The 18,647-nt window shown below is 35.9% G+C and overlaps 3 protein-coding genes across 3 annotated transcripts; 2 read left to right on the top strand and 1 right to left on the bottom strand.

Annotated features, from left to right (window-relative positions):
• The first annotated feature begins 1,533 nt into the window (after positions 1-1,533).
• Positions 1,534-3,954, top strand: LOC113392705 (protein arginine N-methyltransferase 9-like). Its single transcript, XM_026629246.2, has one exon. It carries the CDS (start codon positions 1,689-1,691, stop codon positions 3,879-3,881), a length of 2,193 nt encoding a protein of 730 aa, XP_026485031.2. The 5' UTR covers positions 1,534-1,688; the 3' UTR covers positions 3,882-3,954.
• A 1,556-nt stretch (positions 3,955-5,510) lies between these two features.
• Positions 5,511-14,675, bottom strand: LOC113392704 (PAX3- and PAX7-binding protein 1). The gene is made up of 16 exons (XM_026629245.2): positions 14,348-14,675; positions 13,072-13,202; positions 12,335-12,592; positions 11,727-11,874; positions 11,188-11,292; positions 10,301-10,445; positions 9,944-10,133; positions 9,555-9,678; positions 9,136-9,324; positions 8,468-8,643; positions 7,934-7,998; positions 7,356-7,525; positions 7,099-7,276; positions 6,732-6,865; positions 6,281-6,455; positions 5,511-5,693 (listed from the first exon to the last, which is right to left on the bottom strand). The coding sequence occupies exons 1-16, from the start codon at positions 14,508-14,510 to the stop codon at positions 5,639-5,641; spliced, it is 2,406 nt and encodes an 801-aa protein (XP_026485030.2). The 5' UTR covers positions 14,511-14,675; the 3' UTR covers positions 5,511-5,638.
• A 624-nt stretch (positions 14,676-15,299) lies between these two features.
• On the top strand, positions 15,300-18,195 carry LOC113392707 (large ribosomal subunit protein uL10). The gene is made up of 7 exons (XM_026629251.2): positions 15,300-15,454; positions 15,635-15,722; positions 15,824-16,060; positions 16,575-16,731; positions 16,936-17,060; positions 17,321-17,557; positions 17,846-18,195. The coding sequence occupies exons 2-7, from the start codon at positions 15,669-15,671 to the stop codon at positions 17,984-17,986; spliced, it is 951 nt and encodes a 316-aa protein (XP_026485036.1). The 5' UTR covers positions 15,300-15,454; positions 15,635-15,668; the 3' UTR covers positions 17,987-18,195.
• Positions 18,196-18,647: the final 452 nt, after the last annotated feature.

The raw sequence follows: 18,647 nt of genomic DNA, 5'->3' as shown, positions 1-18,647 counted from the left end.
CAACGATGTACACCAATATAATATGTATAGAATATAAGACCGTATGTCAGAGAATATATAAACACGTTTATGTTTTAAGTGTTTTAAACCACATTTGCACATGCGTGCTGCCTTAAGTGACTGTTTACACATTCGCGTATATTCATTACTTTCATCTTTTTTTAACACGCAGGAAACCTTAAGAAGGGTCACCGGGAATGGGACGGTTCAATCGGGTTGACAACTACTACAATGGCCGTCTTCGGCACGGATCAGAGGGGCTATGAGATCTTGTCTCATTGCTCTTGCATATGCTCATGATCTTGCTTACGTGGCCCCTACGATTCCTAACAGAGTTTCATCCAAACCTCACAGGGTCTGCCGTTCTGCGTTTCAGGTGAAGCTCGCCTCTAGACTATGCATGACGGGATTCCAGTCTGCATCGCAGTGGTGACTTATCGTCGTTGCTTCCAGTCAGATCTTACACGGGTATTCTCAGAAACAACCCTGACCGGTTATTACTGGCGTAAGTCGGAAGGCGACTCGTCGCTTTCGTCTCATTCAACTTCATCCCTCGTTCCCCCAAGGCTAGGCACCATTCTGTGCATCCGCTATCTTCTCAATCCAAGGGACTATAGGCGCTCGAAATACTTTTCGAAATCTATGTATTATAATTATATTATAACAATACTACAAATAAAATACAGTCTGCTCCGACTTCCGGTATCTCGGTTCACTCATTCAAGGCGATGGCGAAATAGATCGAACGGTGAAGCACAGGATTAACACAGGGTGGATGAAATGGCGGCAGGTTACGGGAACAATTTGTGATCCCCGTATTCCCCTTAAACTTAAGGGGAAGATCTATAGACCATGGTCAGACCTGCTGTTCTATATGGATCAGAGTGTTGGGCTATAAAAGGGATGACTGAAAGACAATTGCATGTGGCGGAGATGAGAATGCTGAGAGGAATGTGTGGTGTTACGCGAATGGATAGAGTAAGGAATGAGTACATAAGAGGAAGTTTGAAAGTGGCACCGGTAACCGAGAAGCAATCTGGAAAGCTGTCTTGGTATGGGCTTGTTATGCAGAGGAATGAGGACCATGTTGTGAGAAAGGTTTTGAGAATGGATTTGGATGGATATAAAGGTAGGGGACGACCCAAGAAACGATGGATGGATTGTGTGAAAAACGATATGGTTAGAAAGAATGTTACTAGTGAGATGACGTCCGACAGAGAAGTATGGAAGAAGAAGACATGCTGCGCCGACCCCAAGTAAACTTGGGATAAGGGCAGGAGGATGATGATGACTACAAATAAAATAATATATTAATACATTTTAATTTTCATGTTACTTGATAGGGTGTTGGCTACGAAAGAAACGAGAAAGCTATTAAGCATTATTTTATCTCCCTATTCCAATTCCTATTGATTTGAATTTTGAGCGACACGAGTGGCGAGGCAAGATGAGACCTATAGATTTTATTGTCAGTCTGTATATTATGACATTAACTGTCAAATTATCCGGTACTAACGCGACTCGCGATTAAATCGATCAATATTTTGAAATTGAATGTGTGCGACTGCGCGAGCAGAGTGAAGTTATAAGATAGAAGAAATAACACAACGTTAACAGTCAAACAGCAAGATAAGTCCTGAGGAAAGTTTGGAATCATAAACCGTATTGTTACCGGTATCTTCATAACAATGGCAACTATCGGAAGCGATCTCGTTAATTATGCTAGACAACTTGCAGCAAAAGGCAATTATAGCCAAGCTCTTGATTTATATTATAAGGCCTTTGAAAAAAATTCGCAATTAAAACAATTTTTGGAAGTTGAATTTTGTACTGTTATAACCAAATATAATGAATTGCTGGCAGACGCTAACCGAATTGAAGGTATACTCGCCAGTTTTAGTAGAGCTATGCTTTATTTTCCGGATAACATATTTTTGATAAATGACATTGGAAGATACCTCTTCAGGTTTGGTTTGTATGAAGAAGCTTTGATCCAGTTTCAAAAGGCGCTAACTGTGGACTCTGGAGACGTGAACGCTGAAAAAAATATAAATACAGTAAAAAATATTTTGATTGAAAGGTGGCATTTTCGCATGTTGAATGATAAAATCCGCAATGCAAGCTATCGCGCTGCTATTAATAAAATGGTAGTGCCTAATAAGACGAGAGTTTTCGATCTAGGTACGGGAACTGGGTTGCTGGCAATGTATGCAACAGAAGGCAAGCCATGGGCAATAACAGCTTGTGATAGTTCTAAAGTGATGACCTCTCTAGCTATGAATATACTGGAAGAAAACAAATTACGCATGGCAGTAATGGTTCTCAATAAAATGTCTACATTAATGGATTCTTCAGACTTTGGATATCATAAATGCTCTCTTTTGATCACAGAATTGTTTGATGCAGGACTATTTGGAGAGCATATTTTGCAGTCTTTGTCTCATGCATGGGAAAATTTATTATTGGGTGATGCAAATATTGTGCCCCAAAAAGCTGAATTTTTCATTATGGGTGTGGATTCAGAATTTCTCAAATCCAAGTATCAATTGTGCCAAATAACTAAATCTATTTTGAACATATGTCATCTCCATGTTCACATTATAGCTGATGATGAAACTTATGATTGTGATGATGTCCAATTATACAAAGACATCAAATATATGACTGAACCACAATCAGTTATAAAAGTTGATTTTACTGATAAAAATGACATTAATGAGAAACTCTACAGCACTAAACCATATGTGGTAGAAAACAAAGTGTTGAAAAATGGACAAATTAATTCCTATATTGGTTGGTTCAATTTGTATTTAACAGAGAACATAATTATTACAACAGATCCAAGAGACAAAAACAGAGCCAAAGCATGGCAACAGGCTGTTTTCTTTGATAGTGTACCCAGAAAAGTCCAATTAAATGATACATTCACTATCGACTTCTTCCTTAAATCTGAAAAGTTGACTATGAAGGAAAGAGATCATACATTTGAAATCATGCGAGTCTCCCCAGAGACAATACGGTTCTTAAATGACACTGTATATTTGAAGATGATAAAAAGTTGTGTAGCAATGACCTGCATATCCTTGGGACAAATGACAGAATTATCTGAAGTTAACATAATAGATTTAAACCCATTTCCTTTGTATGGATTTTATATGCTTCAAAGAGGCATTAAATCCTTAGTGTGCTATGCTAAAACTCATCACGATAAATTGTTCATTGAAACAGTTTTTGGAGCAAACCATATGGATATGCGCAAAGTTAGCATTTTAGTTGGAGAAACATGGTCACAACGGACCTTTGGCAATAAGAAATTTCATGTAATATTTGTTAATTCACTTGACTTGTGTGGAGATATTGATTACCAATTTAAAGAGATAGGTCAATATTTGAAGAAGACTCATCTAATTGAGGGTGGCTTGTTCATGCCATCGACTGTAACATTAATGGGACAGATTGTCAGTAGTGACTGGTTGGATGTCATAAACAGAGTTTATGATCAAAATTTGGGGTATAAAGCATCTGAACACATCAACAAGTTTCAAGTTTCACAAAATTTTAATCTCGATTATACACATTTGGAATATACCCCACTGACGGATCCTATAGAAATTGGTGATTGTAATCAACTTACACCTGATGTTCTTAATCTACCGGTTATTAATGATGGTGATGCCAATGCTATACTGTGTTGGTATAAAATTGAACTAATGGAAGGGTTAATTGAGATTTCAACCCAAAGACCATATAGTTTTATAGACGGCACTGCATATTTAGCTAACCCAATAATACCAATGACTCGAGGCGATATTGCAAATATACTTTGTTGTGTAGACAGAGATGGTTTATTTAAATTAATTATTGACGTTGAAAATACTTAAACATATTTAGCTGAAGAGTAAAATGGGATTCTTAAGGCTAGAATTGTTCTCTGAAACATATTCGAAGGAAAAATATAATTTACTAATCTCGAAGGGAGACCTATATGCTTTATATAGAAAGATTTGATAAAAGCATTTAAAATATAATTAAATTGTAACAAAGTACTGTTACAAAATTGTCTTTTTATATTATTATTGAATATATATTGAATATTATGTAATTAGCAATGAACAATCTACAGATGAAATGAAAGTAACAAAAGATCACAATATAACAAAAATAAAATTAATTAATTTATCATGTTATAAGTTCGATGTTAGCAGTTTTATCTCATCTAGTATGCTTACTATTTACTATTGTAGAGACATAATTAAGACCATTTTATGTACACTTTTAATTCCAAGGATATTATGACTGATTGGACTGTGGCTGTGATGAGAAAATGGCATAAGTGATAGAGTATTTATTGTATTGAACTGTTTAACAGTTCAATACAATAATAAGTGATATGATTTTCATCTATTACCAGAATATATTGTTAGATATATGTCTATGATAACCATTTATAACCAATAATAGAATTAATTCTCAAATGATAAAATTGAACAAAACCCCAGTATATGTAGTTTTTGATGTTAAATTTTAGAAAATTTTAAAATCATACCATATATTATTAATTGATGTTGAATTGAATAATTTAGTATTAAGTTATATGTCAGACATTTTATTAACAAACTCTGGATGTTTAAATAATAAATAACTATATCTGCATGAGTGATTTTTTATTGCAATTTCCATATCATAATTATTTCTTTTATATACTTAATATAACAAAGTAATGATTGTTTACTAATTAAATAACACAAAAAAAAATAATCATAAAAACTATAAAGTTGCTGTATTAGAATAGAAATATGATTTTCCAAACGTTTTTCTTATTGTGAAATAAATGTATTCTGAGCCACTATGTAATAGGTTTATCATGTATAATGTTACACCAATTTTCTTTCCAAATTTTGTTTAATTTAAAGTAAAGAATTGAACATAACAGGCGGGTCCTTTGAATCCCTACAATCCCCTCTTGCGAACTGAACTATGTCTTCTAACTAGTGTTGCAGAACAATTAATAGTTTGACTATTAATAGTTGACTGAAAACTATTCAAGATATCGATAGTATCGTTTGGTATCAATACTATCGGTGGTTTTGTACTATCGATAGCCAGTGATTTTTGCTAGTATTGCTTTTTTAATATCAGTAATGTAGGTTAGTTAATTTTTGAACTGGAGGGTATAGTTTAAAATTTATTGGTTCACTTAATCACTATAACAGACACTGTTTTGAATTGTTTTACTCTTTACTGGTGCAAATTCAGTTAAACTTATTTAAATATAGTGTCGTTAGAAAGCCAACTGAATTAATTTTGTTGAGGAAATAATACTACCGAAAAATCACTGGTTCAATAGGTTTTGGTTAAAATGAATTGTTTTTGAAATACTGATAGACTATCAATACTACTGCTTCCACCTTAACTATCGATATGCAGCACTACGACTAACTGCTGCTTACCCAAAAATATATTAAGGTACACGGTCGGTATCGGTAGTAATAAATAAAAACGAATGAAAAATTTTTCTTCAAAGTTGTTTTTAATGAATATTATCATTTTTACAGTATTTGGATATTTGATATGACCCTAGTTGCAATAAGCCGCATCATTTATCAGAAGTAAAAGTGTCTACAAATTCATGCCAGCGTCATTCTATCGCTCGCGCTTCTGCTAAAACACCTCTTGCTTGCTCGAGTGCTTTTCTGAAAATAAATAATTCATATTTTAGAAAAGTTCAGGCAAATTTGGACCACTCATTTAACGGAACCAGCAACGATAATTAAACCAGCTTAGTCTCAGATGAATATATCTTTGTTATAATACAACACTATTCACTTAATTACTTACATCCACTCTAAATATTCCTTTCAAAATTCTGATCTCAACTTCGACATTATTTCGCTAATTAATGAAATTTCGAATCTATTATGATAGATATTCAAGATCTCGATCAATGAAATCGCATCAATTCAATGTTAAAGTCAAAGATTTGTGTAGTTAAGTAATTATTGTCGAAATATAAATTACTTAAGAATTATTTGTAGTTATAAAAAAGTTAAATGTAGTAAAAAAAATTGCAGATATATGCAAATCGTAAAAAATATATATCAAAGATTTGTTTAACTTTACTCCTCCTGTCACCAGAACGGAATATTAAGGAAATGTATTTGTTTAATAAATACATAATGAAATACCATTTTTTAAAAATCTTAAATGATAATCGTCTAAATCGTTTTTTCATTATTAAGAGATTATAGATTCAACCAACGTAATATTGGCAATTACTTACAAATGCAATGGGTTGTCGGAGTGCAGTCGGCTCAGCGCCAGCTGCGCCAGCGCGGCGAGGCGGCGTAACGCCTTCGCTCGCAGGTCGCCGCTGCGGGGCAGCGTGTCGGCCAGTGCGGCGGCGGCAGCCGCTACTTGCGGGCCCGGCGCTGCGCCTGCCGCGCAGCACAGTGTTTCTGTGGGAAAAAATGTTTAATATCAGTTCTGATACATCATAGTAGTAGCGGTAACTTTATATTATAAACATATATATTACCTGTACCAATGCAATGCATAAATAAGCATATACAATTAATTTCTTTAAAAAAAAGGAATGTAACGGAGCCTTTAAAAATCAATACACATCATTCAAAAAGGGACGAACGTATAACATACATATGTATCAAATTATTGACCACGATACCAAATAAATTAAATTTGTAATGGATACATATAATATTACTTGTACTGACCAATGAGTGAGAGTGCGAGCGGGTCTGCCTGCAGCGCGGCGGGCGGCGCACATAACGCTAGCACGGCGCGCAGCAACCGCACGCCGCCTCCCAAGCTGCGCTTCCAAAATGCACCTCCCACCCCTTCTATAATCCTATGGACAATACGTAAGAGCTATGTTCAGTGACCGAAGGCAACTCCGAGGAACAATCGCTTCTTAGGGCGGTACAATTAAATAAAGGTTGAATTTAAAATAGTTTTCAATATAAAATACTTAGAATTTAATCTAAACTTTTGCCCCTCTTTAAGTTCATAACTTTACAGTTAATTTCACATAAGAGTAGCGAGTATCATGGATCAGGTAATATTTAATGCTGGCGCACTCACTGCGGCGGCAGAGCGGGCAGAAAGACGTCTGCGGCGAGTGCGGCTGCCAGACGTGCGCGCGCGGCGCCGGCCAGGCGGCGCGGGTTAGCGGCCGGCAGCGACGCGGCGCGCAGCAGCAGTCGGCGCAGACGCACGCACGCGCGCACGCTCAGCGGGTCCCAAGCCTGCTCCACCAGCTCTGCGGGCAATTCGTGTGTGTGTATCGTACTGACCGTTAACTTTTACATTTTATCTAATTTCTCGAAGTATGAACTCACCGGTAACTTTTGGTAGCACAACCTTATCGATAATAGTAGGTACCAGCATAAGATCAGGGTCTTCTCTTACAGAATCCTCGGTGATCGTTGGCGACTCGGTTTCATCGTCCGAAGATTGATCGGAATCGCTCGATAAATTCTCTGACTTGACGCCGTACAACATCAGACATCTGGAGGAATTGTTATGTAAAGTATATACGTTTGCATAGTAAAAATGGATCCATTGCCATAATTGTTGCTTATGACATTGTAAGTAATATTATACAATTTATTTTTATACTGTAATAGGAAAATAATAAATCTACATATTTCGAAGAACATATTATTTTTACTAGTGTTTGTTTTTATTATAATATATTTGCAGATGTTATATCTCTGGTTTCCGTACTTACACTGACTAACTCAACCTTCAAACCGGAAACAAGAATACTAAGAATTGCTGAAGGACAGCATCACAGCCATAGAAAAAAATATCAAAAAATTTTTTGTGTGCTTTCATGCCTTCATATAGTATATAAAAATATTTGATTTAATCAAATTTAGTATAAACAGTAAAAATGATAGTTAATAATGCTCACTTGTACCAGTCCATTTTTTCGTAGTCCTCGTTGTCTTCATCGGCTAGTGGATTCCATAATATTAACTGTAAAACAAATTATTAATGAGTAACAAGCTAAATAATTTCAGCAAGTCAATGTCCCACTGGATAAAAAAAAATTATTCTCCTTTGAGTACTCGTCGAGAACATCGAGATAATTAATATTGACGACATTTTCCATTTTAGTAGTTTTGTTTTGAAGTAAAAGTTAAGGCGACATTTATCAATTAAATACTATGTTTGATTCTAGCAAGTATGCGTGAGATAACAAAAGCTAACTACTATATGCACAAGGGACTTTAAGAAGATTTATATTTGTCATAAATTCAGCTTTCATTAGCCGCCATGTTTTCCATCTGAGCTGGGCGCTGCATATAATGTATCTCTTCTATTTATCAATATCTCTGTAATATACTCTGTTATTACTTTCAAGCAGACGTTGTACAGATTATCCGTCTATTGGTCAGTGATAAAATTTTCAATTGTATTAAAAAAATCCACAGAAGCAACTCGCCTGATGCCTGACGTAGGGCGCTAGAAGGCGCGGCAGACAGTGCGCCACGTAGGCGTCCGCGTACAGCGTGGGCTGGCGGCGCCGCAGCCGCGCGGCGCGCGCGCACACCCCGCGCACGTCGCGCCACGCGCTCAGCGCGTCCGCGAACAGCCGCGCCGACAGCGAGCGGATCGCCTCTGCGGAACGCCAGCGTACAGACACATGAACATTTAGAGTCTAAGGGAGCAGTAGCAAAGTATTTAAGTTATTTTGAATTTAGAAATATGGAAATCGTTGCTTAAGATTTTAATATATAGTAAAATGAAAGTCAGATGTTTTGCCATATTTGAATAATTGTATGTACGTTAAGTAAATATTTATAATATTTCGTAAATTCACCTTCTAATTTTTAAAATAAACTAATTTAAAGGAATTATAAAGTTTTTAGCTATGGATTAATATGATTATAGATATTTTAATATTTGAAGAACATAACGTCTAATAAACATTTGTTCTTATTTTAAGAAGTCAGCCTGCTTATTGCGGACCTATCTTTATTTAGTAGAAATTCGAAAATCCCTTACTACACAGTAAGGTGTGAAGAAATTAATTGTTTATAATTAGATAATTTATTTCTCTTTGCTAGCGTAAGTATACGAGTCGTGCAGGCGAACAGAGCGGATGCGCACCGGTCTCCTGCTGGCAGTGGTGGAACAGCGCGGGCGGCAGCTCGTCGTCGCTGGAGTCGCCGTCGCGGTGCGCGTGCGCGGTGCCGGCCGCCTCGCGCCGCAGCCTGCGCGCGCGGCGCCGGCCCTCGCGCTCGGCCGTGCGCTGCCGCTTGTCCTCGCCGTCGGCCGGCTTGGCCGCGCCGGCGCGCGCTGCGGGACGAGTTAGTGTTACATATAGTCTAATATATAATGACATATATATATAATCATATAAATAATGTATATTTACCTATATAAAAAATCTAAACTAAAAAAAAATTAAGGAAGTTTGTACATAAAATTTTGTTTTCTGAATATTTATATTCCTTGAATAACAAATTATTCGTATTAGACATGACAATAAAAGATGTATTTGTTCCGAATAAAATGATACCGCATACCAGCGAGTGCGAGCACGTCCTGTGCCTGGTCGCGCACGTCGGCCCGTCTCCGCTCGATCAGGAATTCGCAGCGACGCCTGTGCAGCGCCAGAGCTCGAGCCTCCAATGCCTCCAGTTGAGGCATCTGTAAAATGCAAATGTAGCTCTTTCCTAATGACATATACGTAAAAGAAACACGTAATAACTTGAAATCTTTATAGGATATTGGCAAGTTTTCACTTATAAAATATATCTAAGTCGGAATTTAAATATAAATTTTACGAATTTTCCAAAACAAAGCCATTTTTGCTGCATTAACGATGCTATAATCACATACTGACTTATAAAAGATATTTTTATTTTCAACGTAAAGTTAAAATAAAATGAACCGAAACCGGGTCGGGCCTCACCTTCTCGTCCAGACACTCGACGAGGTCCGTGACGTACCCGCGGGCGGCCTGCGCGCGGCGGTAGGCGGCGTCCAGCGTGGCGCGGCGCGCGGCCCGCGAGTCGCGCACGCGCGCCGCGCACAGCAGCTTGTCCTCGACGGCCGCGCGCAGCCCCGCCGTCGCCGCGCGCGCCGCGTGCAGCTCCGCCAGCCTGCGCGCGCACGGGACATGTGGACACTCTTGTATCGCTATATAATCTCCTGCTCGGTCGATTAGTCTCCGTTGAGAACATCGTCGCTACCAATATATATTGAAAACGATAGTGACGATTTAATCGCCGCCGGAGTTAAGTATTCACATCAGATGATATATAAAGACCTGGCCTGCAGGGCGTTCAGTAGGTCCTGCGAGCTGGCGGGCAGTGGCTCGCCGGGCGCGCTGAGTGAGCGCAGGTGTGCGGGCGCGTCTCCCAGCCGAGGCGGCGGCGGCGCCACGGCGAACGGGTTCAGCTCCACGCCCTCTCCTGCAAACAAAACGGTTTTATGCATGGCCACTTAGAAGTACAACGGATCCAAAGGAATGATGTTCGAAATAATGCATTTTTAATGTTTACTATGGTGTTGCGTTACCATCAAATGTATTACTAGTGCTAAAAAGTTTGGAATAGAGATTGCTTATATGCTGACTAAATACAAGCTAAGTAATATATGACCCCCCCCCCCTCCAAACTCACAAGCGAAGCCGTGAATGGAAACAAGTGCATAATTCATTTAAACATTTGCAATAAGTCAAAAGACTATATAGTCTGCTTAGCTTTACGTTACGTTATCCTTTCCTCCTCCTGCTGTATAAATATATAGCCTATTCCAATGGAAGTATGAATAAAGATAAACTAAAGTTTATATTTCTTCAGTAATAACTCAGCTATATTGTGCGCTACTAAGACCTTATGATTAATATATCTTTATTTATAATACTATTACACTTAACCATGTATGTATGTAATTTGACTTTACAAAATTCCGATAACAGTTTCGTCGACGTTCAAAACGCCAGTTTTTGGCAAATCCATAGTGAATATCATAGATTGATCAGGCTCTCGACCAATAAAATCGCGTCAATTTGCTGTCAAATGTTGTTTATATTGCTTTTTTCATCTTATGGTTTCCAGAGTATATTTGTATATAGAAATGGAGGAAAGGAGAAATTTTTAGAAGATAACCTGACGTGATTTAAAAAGTATTGATTAAAAAGAGTTCACTTACCTGTAATATCTGCAATAGAAGGCACAGCCTTCTGCATCTGTTGTTCTTCCCATTCTTCGGCTTCACTGTTTATCTCTTCATCAGACAGAGCCGCAGCAGTACCACCTTTTAAAAAAATTACACACTGTTAGTACCCCTGGAGTTAAAAAAGTTTTGTAAATCCCATATCCTTGAGATAGAGTAGTGTAGGTGGTTGATGATAGTAGTAGTCATCATGTGTTGCCACTTGAATTCTTGTTTATTGATACACAAGCGTTCATAAACGTTGTAACTGTAAGAGCGTGCAAGTGAAATAGCGTCGTCGGTTAGTCCAATATCTTTGAATATTTATTATTTGTATTAAAAAAATCTGTAGGCTGTTCACAAATGGGCTATATAAATAGTAAGTGATCACCACTACCCATAGATATCGGTGCTGCAAAATCAAATTAAATTAAATAATTAGCATCTTCTATAAACTCTCCACATAATATGTTATTAAGATAATAAAAGACTGTATATAAAAGTATTATCGAGTTATAAAATTTCGTATATCTTACGTTTAGGTTTATCACTAGGCAGTTCCAACCCTCGGACTTGTATCCTTCCATCTTCGTCATCATCATCGTCACCGTCATCGTCTCGAACGAGTCTCGAGCCTGTCGTCGGTTCTGACTGTATAGGCACGTAGTCACCAAGTTCACGAGCCTGTAATGCGAAATTTCTGTTGAGATATTTTGAAGTTTAGTATTGTTTAAAAAAACTAAAACTCTTATAACATAAGCCCCACAGTATATTGCTGAAAAGGGTGTTATATTATTTCAAATACTATTAACAACTTTTTTTAAATATTTATATTTATAAACCAGACGTACATATTGTTGTCGGGAATTTTTTTATTTTCATTTGCTACATTTAGGACAAATTACTTACCTTTGCAGTGCCTGACCCACCATGAAACTACACTCAGGATTCTTTTCTCTACGCCTGTGATTTGACCATTAGAAAAAACTTGTAATAAAACACAATAAAAGAAGGGTTTTTTTACCACATCGGTAAGAAAGTCAATACCCAAACACGGCGCAGTCCGCCGCTCGGCGGAACCTACGGCGGCCGACACGGCCGGGCGACGTCGGGCGGCCAGCCTCTAGTCCCTCACCTCTCATACCTGCTGTCGCGTCTTGCGCGCCGCGTGGATGAGCGCCGCGTCGGGAATGTGTCCGGGCGCCACGGCCAGCGCCGCCCGCACGGTCTCTGCCCGGTATCGATGGAAACCCCTACTATCCTCTTCGTCTTCGTTCGCGCTCTCCTCGGACACGTCCCCCGCCCCGTCCGCCGCCAGGGCCTCACGTCCGGACAGAATCAGGCCCTCGAGTGTGACCTTTTTTTTGGGCTTCGTTTTTTCTTTCTCCTCTGGTTGTTTTTCCTGTTTTATTTATTTTATTATTTATGTACCGATCATGTCTTAAAAATAATTAACATAAACGAAAATTGTGTTACAAAGGAAAGCTTAACTCTGTTTCCTCCAGAGATCACAGACTGTGAGTTACTCATATTACATTTTTTATTTTGTCACCAATGAGTGAGGCATGTCATTCTACACAACATTATATAAATTACGCAAAATGGTGAAATAGTCTTTATTTTTTTGTAATTGTAGTTTAGTTAATAGTAGATTCTATTGTAGGCGTGTCATAAAACATGCCTTTATTTAGTTTTTATATAAGTCAATCAATTGCTGAACAACAGTTGTGAAACACCATTACATCATTTATAAAAAAATTCAGTGTTTATGAATGTAATATGACCATACTTGTATATTATTTTTATATCATAAGCTGCAGTATTAGTAAAACTACAATAGACAAAAAGAGACATATCAAGACCCTTATTTATAAGCATTACCTCATCATCATGATTGTCATATTTATCATTATCACCATCTGGAACACGTTTCTTCTCTTTCTCTCTGCGTTTCGCTAATCTTTTGCTTTGTGAAGATTTCTTCACTTTGAATACTTCACCGTCTTCTTCTTCTGTAATTTAAGCAGTTACATAATGTAATAGTTAGTTATGAACAGATTAAGAGCTGGTATTGCTCGTAATGTACAAACTTTGCAGGTCAAGGAATTTAATATTCAACCAAAATTATTCTACCAGCCATTGCATTGCATTCTAATAAATGAATAAAACTGAGTCATAGGTAATTGCTAACAAATTATAATCAAACAAGTTATTTTTTAACAGCAATTTTTCAAAAGCTTATTGGCTTAAAGAGAATAGTTGGTACAAAAGTTAGACGATGATGATGGTCAAGTAATTTGTTTTAGAAGTAACCTTGTACATATTTTAAAGTGTCTGCACTTCAAGTGGCAGAACTACAGCAACCAAGATAATATTCTAATTAATTACCAATATAAACTTAATATAAATATTATTTATCTTAGAAAGATTTAACAGCTTATTATACATTTTACAAAATACATTTATTCCATTTTCTCGTGACTGTATTTAAAGTTTATCTTTTGTTCTGTTGTGTAAATTTTACATAATTTCTGCACTAAGTATTATTTTGTTTTCTTCGATTTACAATTGATACCTGCATTACATTAATCACCTGGTACATTAATAGATTGCATTTGGTAATCATCAGACGAATTGGGTAAAATTCTTTATTTTATAGGAATAAATAAAATACTGAATAATAATATTATAAATAAAAAAAAATGTAGACTACTTTTCTACTATATTATTTAAATAAAAAGTCAGCAAATGAAAATTTTAAAGCTTACATATAAACTTTGATATATCTTCATTGCTGATATAGAATGCTTATACTAATATGTTCTCCTCTAATAAACAGAAGATTAAAAGCTCCTTTCATAATGTTAAAGTTGAAAGTTAAATGATCACAGTCATGTATGAAAAATCGTATTTGAAACCATAAGTTAATCTGTCCAATTCTTAAGATATATATATGAAGTAAAAAATATTGTTGCTATTGGGATTTAGAGGTTATAATTACTGTTATAATAGTTACTATGATCGTAAATATAATAAAATCAGTCGAACTATAAAGGTTTTGTTAATGTTGGTTATTAAGGCCAATATACAAATTGTACTAGACATATGTATATTTAGCATTTCCCAGTTCTGACGATTTATAGCGACGGCGTCCTACCTTCGTCTGCGAAACTCAAAAGCGGAGTGTTTTTAGCAGACTTTTCCTTTTTAGCTTGACTACTAATAATTGGCGGTGGCGGCGGTTCAGGCTCACCATCCTCGTCATCGTCCGCACAAAACACACGCCTTTGAATCTTCTTCGGCTTACGAAACAATGACATTATGAAACTAATACGAAATACTTATTACAATAACAACGTAATGTGTCGGTTGAAAAGCATTCATTAAACAATTTTAAGTCTGACAGGCATTAAGAGACAGTGAATAAAACCAAAAGTTGAATCTTGAAACAATTGTACTTGTCACTTGGATATTGAAATGTCAAATCAAGAAATTCAAGTCGTAATTTTTTTACAATCTTCTTTCTCGATGTGCATTGAGATTTTTTGAGATTTTACCGATTACATCTGTGTTACATATTTTTTCTCATGTCAGGGCAGACTTTAAACGATTATAGGTAAGAATAATTACTGTGTTCTCTATTTGAGTCCTTAAAATTTATTTGTTCAGCAAATAATAATTGTGGATACACTTTTTATGAAAGGTTATCATAATTTTATTATGATTAAAAATGAATATACATTTTTAATTTTAACGAATAAATAGGAAATTATTATTCTCCTACTCACATATCTATACATGTTTTTAACTTTAACGAACATTTTACGTTTAAGTATATAATAGAATTATATAATTATAAAGAAAATGCTTATAATAAATTATTTTTTTACTTTATCGATATCCTATTTTGAAAATACATTATTATTGATAAGAAAATATTTATTATGTCATACGGTAGTAACATTGTTTATAGTAATATTAAAAAAAAAAAAACTTTTATAAATCGTCGCTACCTGTTTATTTGTTTTGTTATTTTTTTATAGTCATACTAAAGTGTATTTATTTCACTAGCATTTGTTATAAATATTTATTTCACAAAGCAAACTTATTTAAGCTCTTAGTGAAATTGATGATTTAGTTTAATCGATATATCGATTAAATACAACCCTACGCATCTATCTTGACATTCAATTTAACATTAACATAACTAGTTCTCTTTTGTCCCGCAACGCGCACGTAGTCGTGCGATTTGTGTTTTGTCTTGGTAAGTTTTAATAATCCTGTAATATTTCAATAATCATACTATTATTTTAGTTGTTAACTGGGTTGGTATTTATTGTTAAACTTAAAGCTCTTTTATATTCGATTATTTTAAGCTTTTATTAAAAAAATGACTCAAAGTGACACGTCTTGTTCCAACATTGATTTCATATTTTATTTTCAGTCCTTAAATTTTTGAAGTCCCTACACACTTTAAGATGGGTAGGGAGGACAAGGCTACTTGGAAAACCAACTACTTCACCAAGATCATCGTAAGTATTATTTTTAGTATACCTTCATAACCTATTGTAGCATGACATTGCTTTTCTCTAAATAAACTTAGTAAAATGTTATTCGTATTTTATTTTTTCAGCAACTCCTAGATGAGTACCCTAAATGTTTCATCGTGGGTGCTGACAATGTGGGATCGCAGCAAATGCAGCAGATCCGTATCTCGCTCCGAGGCAGCAGTATTGTGCTGATGGGCAAGAATACCATGATGCGTAAAGCAATCAAAGACCACTTAGAGACCAACCCAGCTCTCGAGAAGTTGCTTCCGCACATCAAGGGCAATGTCGGCTTTGTCTTCACCCGTGGAGACCTCGTCGAGGTAAGAGCCTTGATGTTAATTATATTTCTATTATAAGTAGTAATGCGTTATTTAGTCATCGATGTCTGTTATAATACCAGGAATTAATATATTTATATTCTGGCTTCGCTTTCAGACAATATTAATCCTTCAAATTTATCCTAGTGTTTTATTTACAACATGATTATTGCACTGGCATTTTGAAGATACAAATGAATACTTTGTCTATATGTTCAAGTAGTAAAGATAAGCAAACCCTGGATTGCATATGCTATATTATGCACTGCAAAAAGTTCTTGATTAGAATATGTTTTTATGTAACACACTGTTACTCAATAACTTGTATCCGCTTTAATTTTATGTTCAAAGTTTTGATAACAACTATAAATATTTATGAATTTCATACTGAATACCATATCTCATAATAATTCAAGGTCGACATTGTTAATTTATCTTTAATTCTGCTATAGAATTGAAATATACTAGTATTAAATTTATTTATATATAATATTTTAATACATTACTTAATTTGTAGGTTCGTGATAAGCTGCTGGAGAACAAAGTTCGTGCTCCAGCTAGGCCTGGTGCCATTGCTCCATTGGCTGTTGTCATCCCAGCTCACAATACTGGTTTGGGTCCTGAGAAGACCGCTTTCTTCCAGGCTCTGTCCATCCCAACCAAGATTTCCAAGGGTAATATTTTAAATTTAATAGAGAACTGGAAAATATTTTTAAATGAAATATGCAGTAAAAGTCTCTTCTAATGTTATTTCTGTACTATGAAAACAAATACTTTTCTAGATTCATATCTTTAAGTAGCTTAAAATTATGAATACTTAACAGTAGACAATTTTTTTTTAAATAAATGTAAACATTAATGTTTAACTTATTTTTTAGGTACCATTGAAATCATCAACGATGTCCACATTCTTAAGCCTGGTGACAAGGTCGGAGCTTCTGAAGCCACCCTTCTCAACATGTTGAACATTTCCCCCTTCTCATACGGTCTTGTCGTTAAACAAGTAAGTTTGTTTTAAATGGTATTATATTATGACTGATTCTCCATACACAAGTATATTTTATGGTATCCAAAGTGTTGAGTACAGTTTGCATAACAAGTGCATCCTGATAATTTACCTTTGGTAAATTACTTGCTTCTCTTATATAATAATTCCAGTTTAATTTTGCTGTAATTAAAATTATAAGCAAACACTTTATCTTTCCAAAGTATTACTACAAACTATCTCTTATTATTTTTACTAATCACATTATTTACTTTTAGGTCTATGACTCTGGTACCATCTTTGCTCCTGCTATTCTTGACATCAAACCAGAGGACCTCCGTGCCAAGTTCCAAGAGGGAGTGGCAAATGTTGCCGCCCTCTCATTGGCTATTGGCTACCCAACTGTGGCCTCTGCCCCTCACTCTATTGCCAACGGATTCAAGAACTTGCTGGCTATTGCTGCCGTCACCGAAGTCGAATTCAAGGAAGCCACTACCATTAAGGAGTTCATTAAGGTATGAACTATGATTTCTTTACTTTAATCTTAAAGAATCAGAATGTATTTAATTTTAACATGTCTGTTTAAATACCAGAAAATATTATATTCATTTTCTGGCTTCGCTTTCAGACTAAAGTAACTCTTCAAATTTATCCTAGTGTAATAACTTTTTAAATAAAAATTGCACTGGCATTTTGAAGTTACAATTTTATAATTCACACAATTTCAAAAACAAGAAAAATAATATGTCATTCAAAAGTATGTAAAAATTTTATAACATTCCTAATGTAATGTATATTTGTAGGATCCTAGCAAGTTCGTCGCCACTGTGGCCGCGCCCGCCGCTGCTGCTGCGCCGGCCGCTGCCAAGAAGGAGGAGGAGAAGAAGCCCGAAAAGGAAGACTCTGAGAGTGACGACGACATGGGCTTCGGACTCTTCGATTAAACTCAAATGGAACCTAACTGTGACTTCTGACCTATTCCGACTGACGTTTCATGCATAACATTAAATGTTAACGAAGGATAGATCAGAGGACTACAGTTAGTCTTTTGATGTGGATGTTCGTAGTTGCTGTTAGCTTTTCACGCCGCCGGGTTGGACACCCATATGGCGGCTAATTGTATCAGCGTTATGAATAAACACACTGGAAATAATATACGCGTTTTAATTTGACCATCATTTATCCTTCAATCAATTTTTATTATCAGGTGAAAGATATCTGGCTTGGTCAAAGTAAATTATTAAGTCTGAATTTCCTTTAATGTTTTCAATATCTATAAATTATAAGTAACCAATATAAACAAAAAAAACTACAATTTCGTTTTATCAATCAATTAATTATTAACTTACTACGTATTTCAACAATTCCAATACACTGTACCGTTTAAATAAGACATTCTGGTTCTGTTAAATAAGACAAAATTCCGTATGAAACGATTTTAATCTTTGGTTTTTATTCTATAACATGCCACAGTGACACCCGTAGATGTATTTAAAGCTGTTTCCACACGGCGCCGCATGAGAAGCTGCACACTTCCGATTTTTAGCCGCGTTTTCTTAGTACGTGCGCTTTCGTATACGCAGTAGACCTTGATATCGCTACGTC

The sequence above is a fragment of the Vanessa tameamea genome, chromosome 5 (genome assembly GCF_037043105.1).
Source record: "Vanessa tameamea isolate UH-Manoa-2023 chromosome 5, ilVanTame1 primary haplotype, whole genome shotgun sequence".
NCBI classification, from domain to species: Eukaryota; Metazoa; Arthropoda; class Insecta; order Lepidoptera; family Nymphalidae; genus Vanessa; species Vanessa tameamea.
Note: the sequence above shows the minus strand (reverse complement) of the source record. Positions and strands in the feature narration are given on the sequence as shown.

Excerpts from the sequence above, each read along its gene's own strand:
- LOC113392705 (XM_026629246.2), top strand. The coding sequence starts at position 1,689 with ATGGCAACTATCGGAAGCGATCTCGTTAATTATGCTAGACAACTTGCA.
- LOC113392707 (XM_026629251.2), top strand. The coding sequence starts at position 15,669 with ATGGGTAGGGAGGACAAGGCTACTTGGAAAACCAACTACTTCACCAAG. Across the intron at positions 17,061-17,320 it reads ACGGTCTTGTCGTTAAACAA|GTCTATGACTCTGGTACCAT; the intron begins GTAAGTTTGTTT and ends ATTTACTTTTAG. Across the intron at positions 17,558-17,845 it reads CCATTAAGGAGTTCATTAAG|GATCCTAGCAAGTTCGTCGC; the intron begins GTATGAACTATG and ends GTATATTTGTAG.
- LOC113392704 (XM_026629245.2), bottom strand. The coding sequence starts at position 14,510 with ATGTCATTGTTTCGTAAGCCGAAGAAGATTCAAAGGCGTGTGTTTTGT. Across the intron at positions 8,644-9,135 it reads CCACTGCCAGCAGGAGACCG|AGGCGATCCGCTCGCTGTCG; the intron begins GTGCGCATCCGC and ends GGCGTTCCGCAG. Across the intron at positions 7,999-8,467 it reads CGCCCTACGTCAGGCATCAG|TTAATATTATGGAATCCACT; the intron begins GCGAGTTGCTTC and ends TTTGTTTTACAG.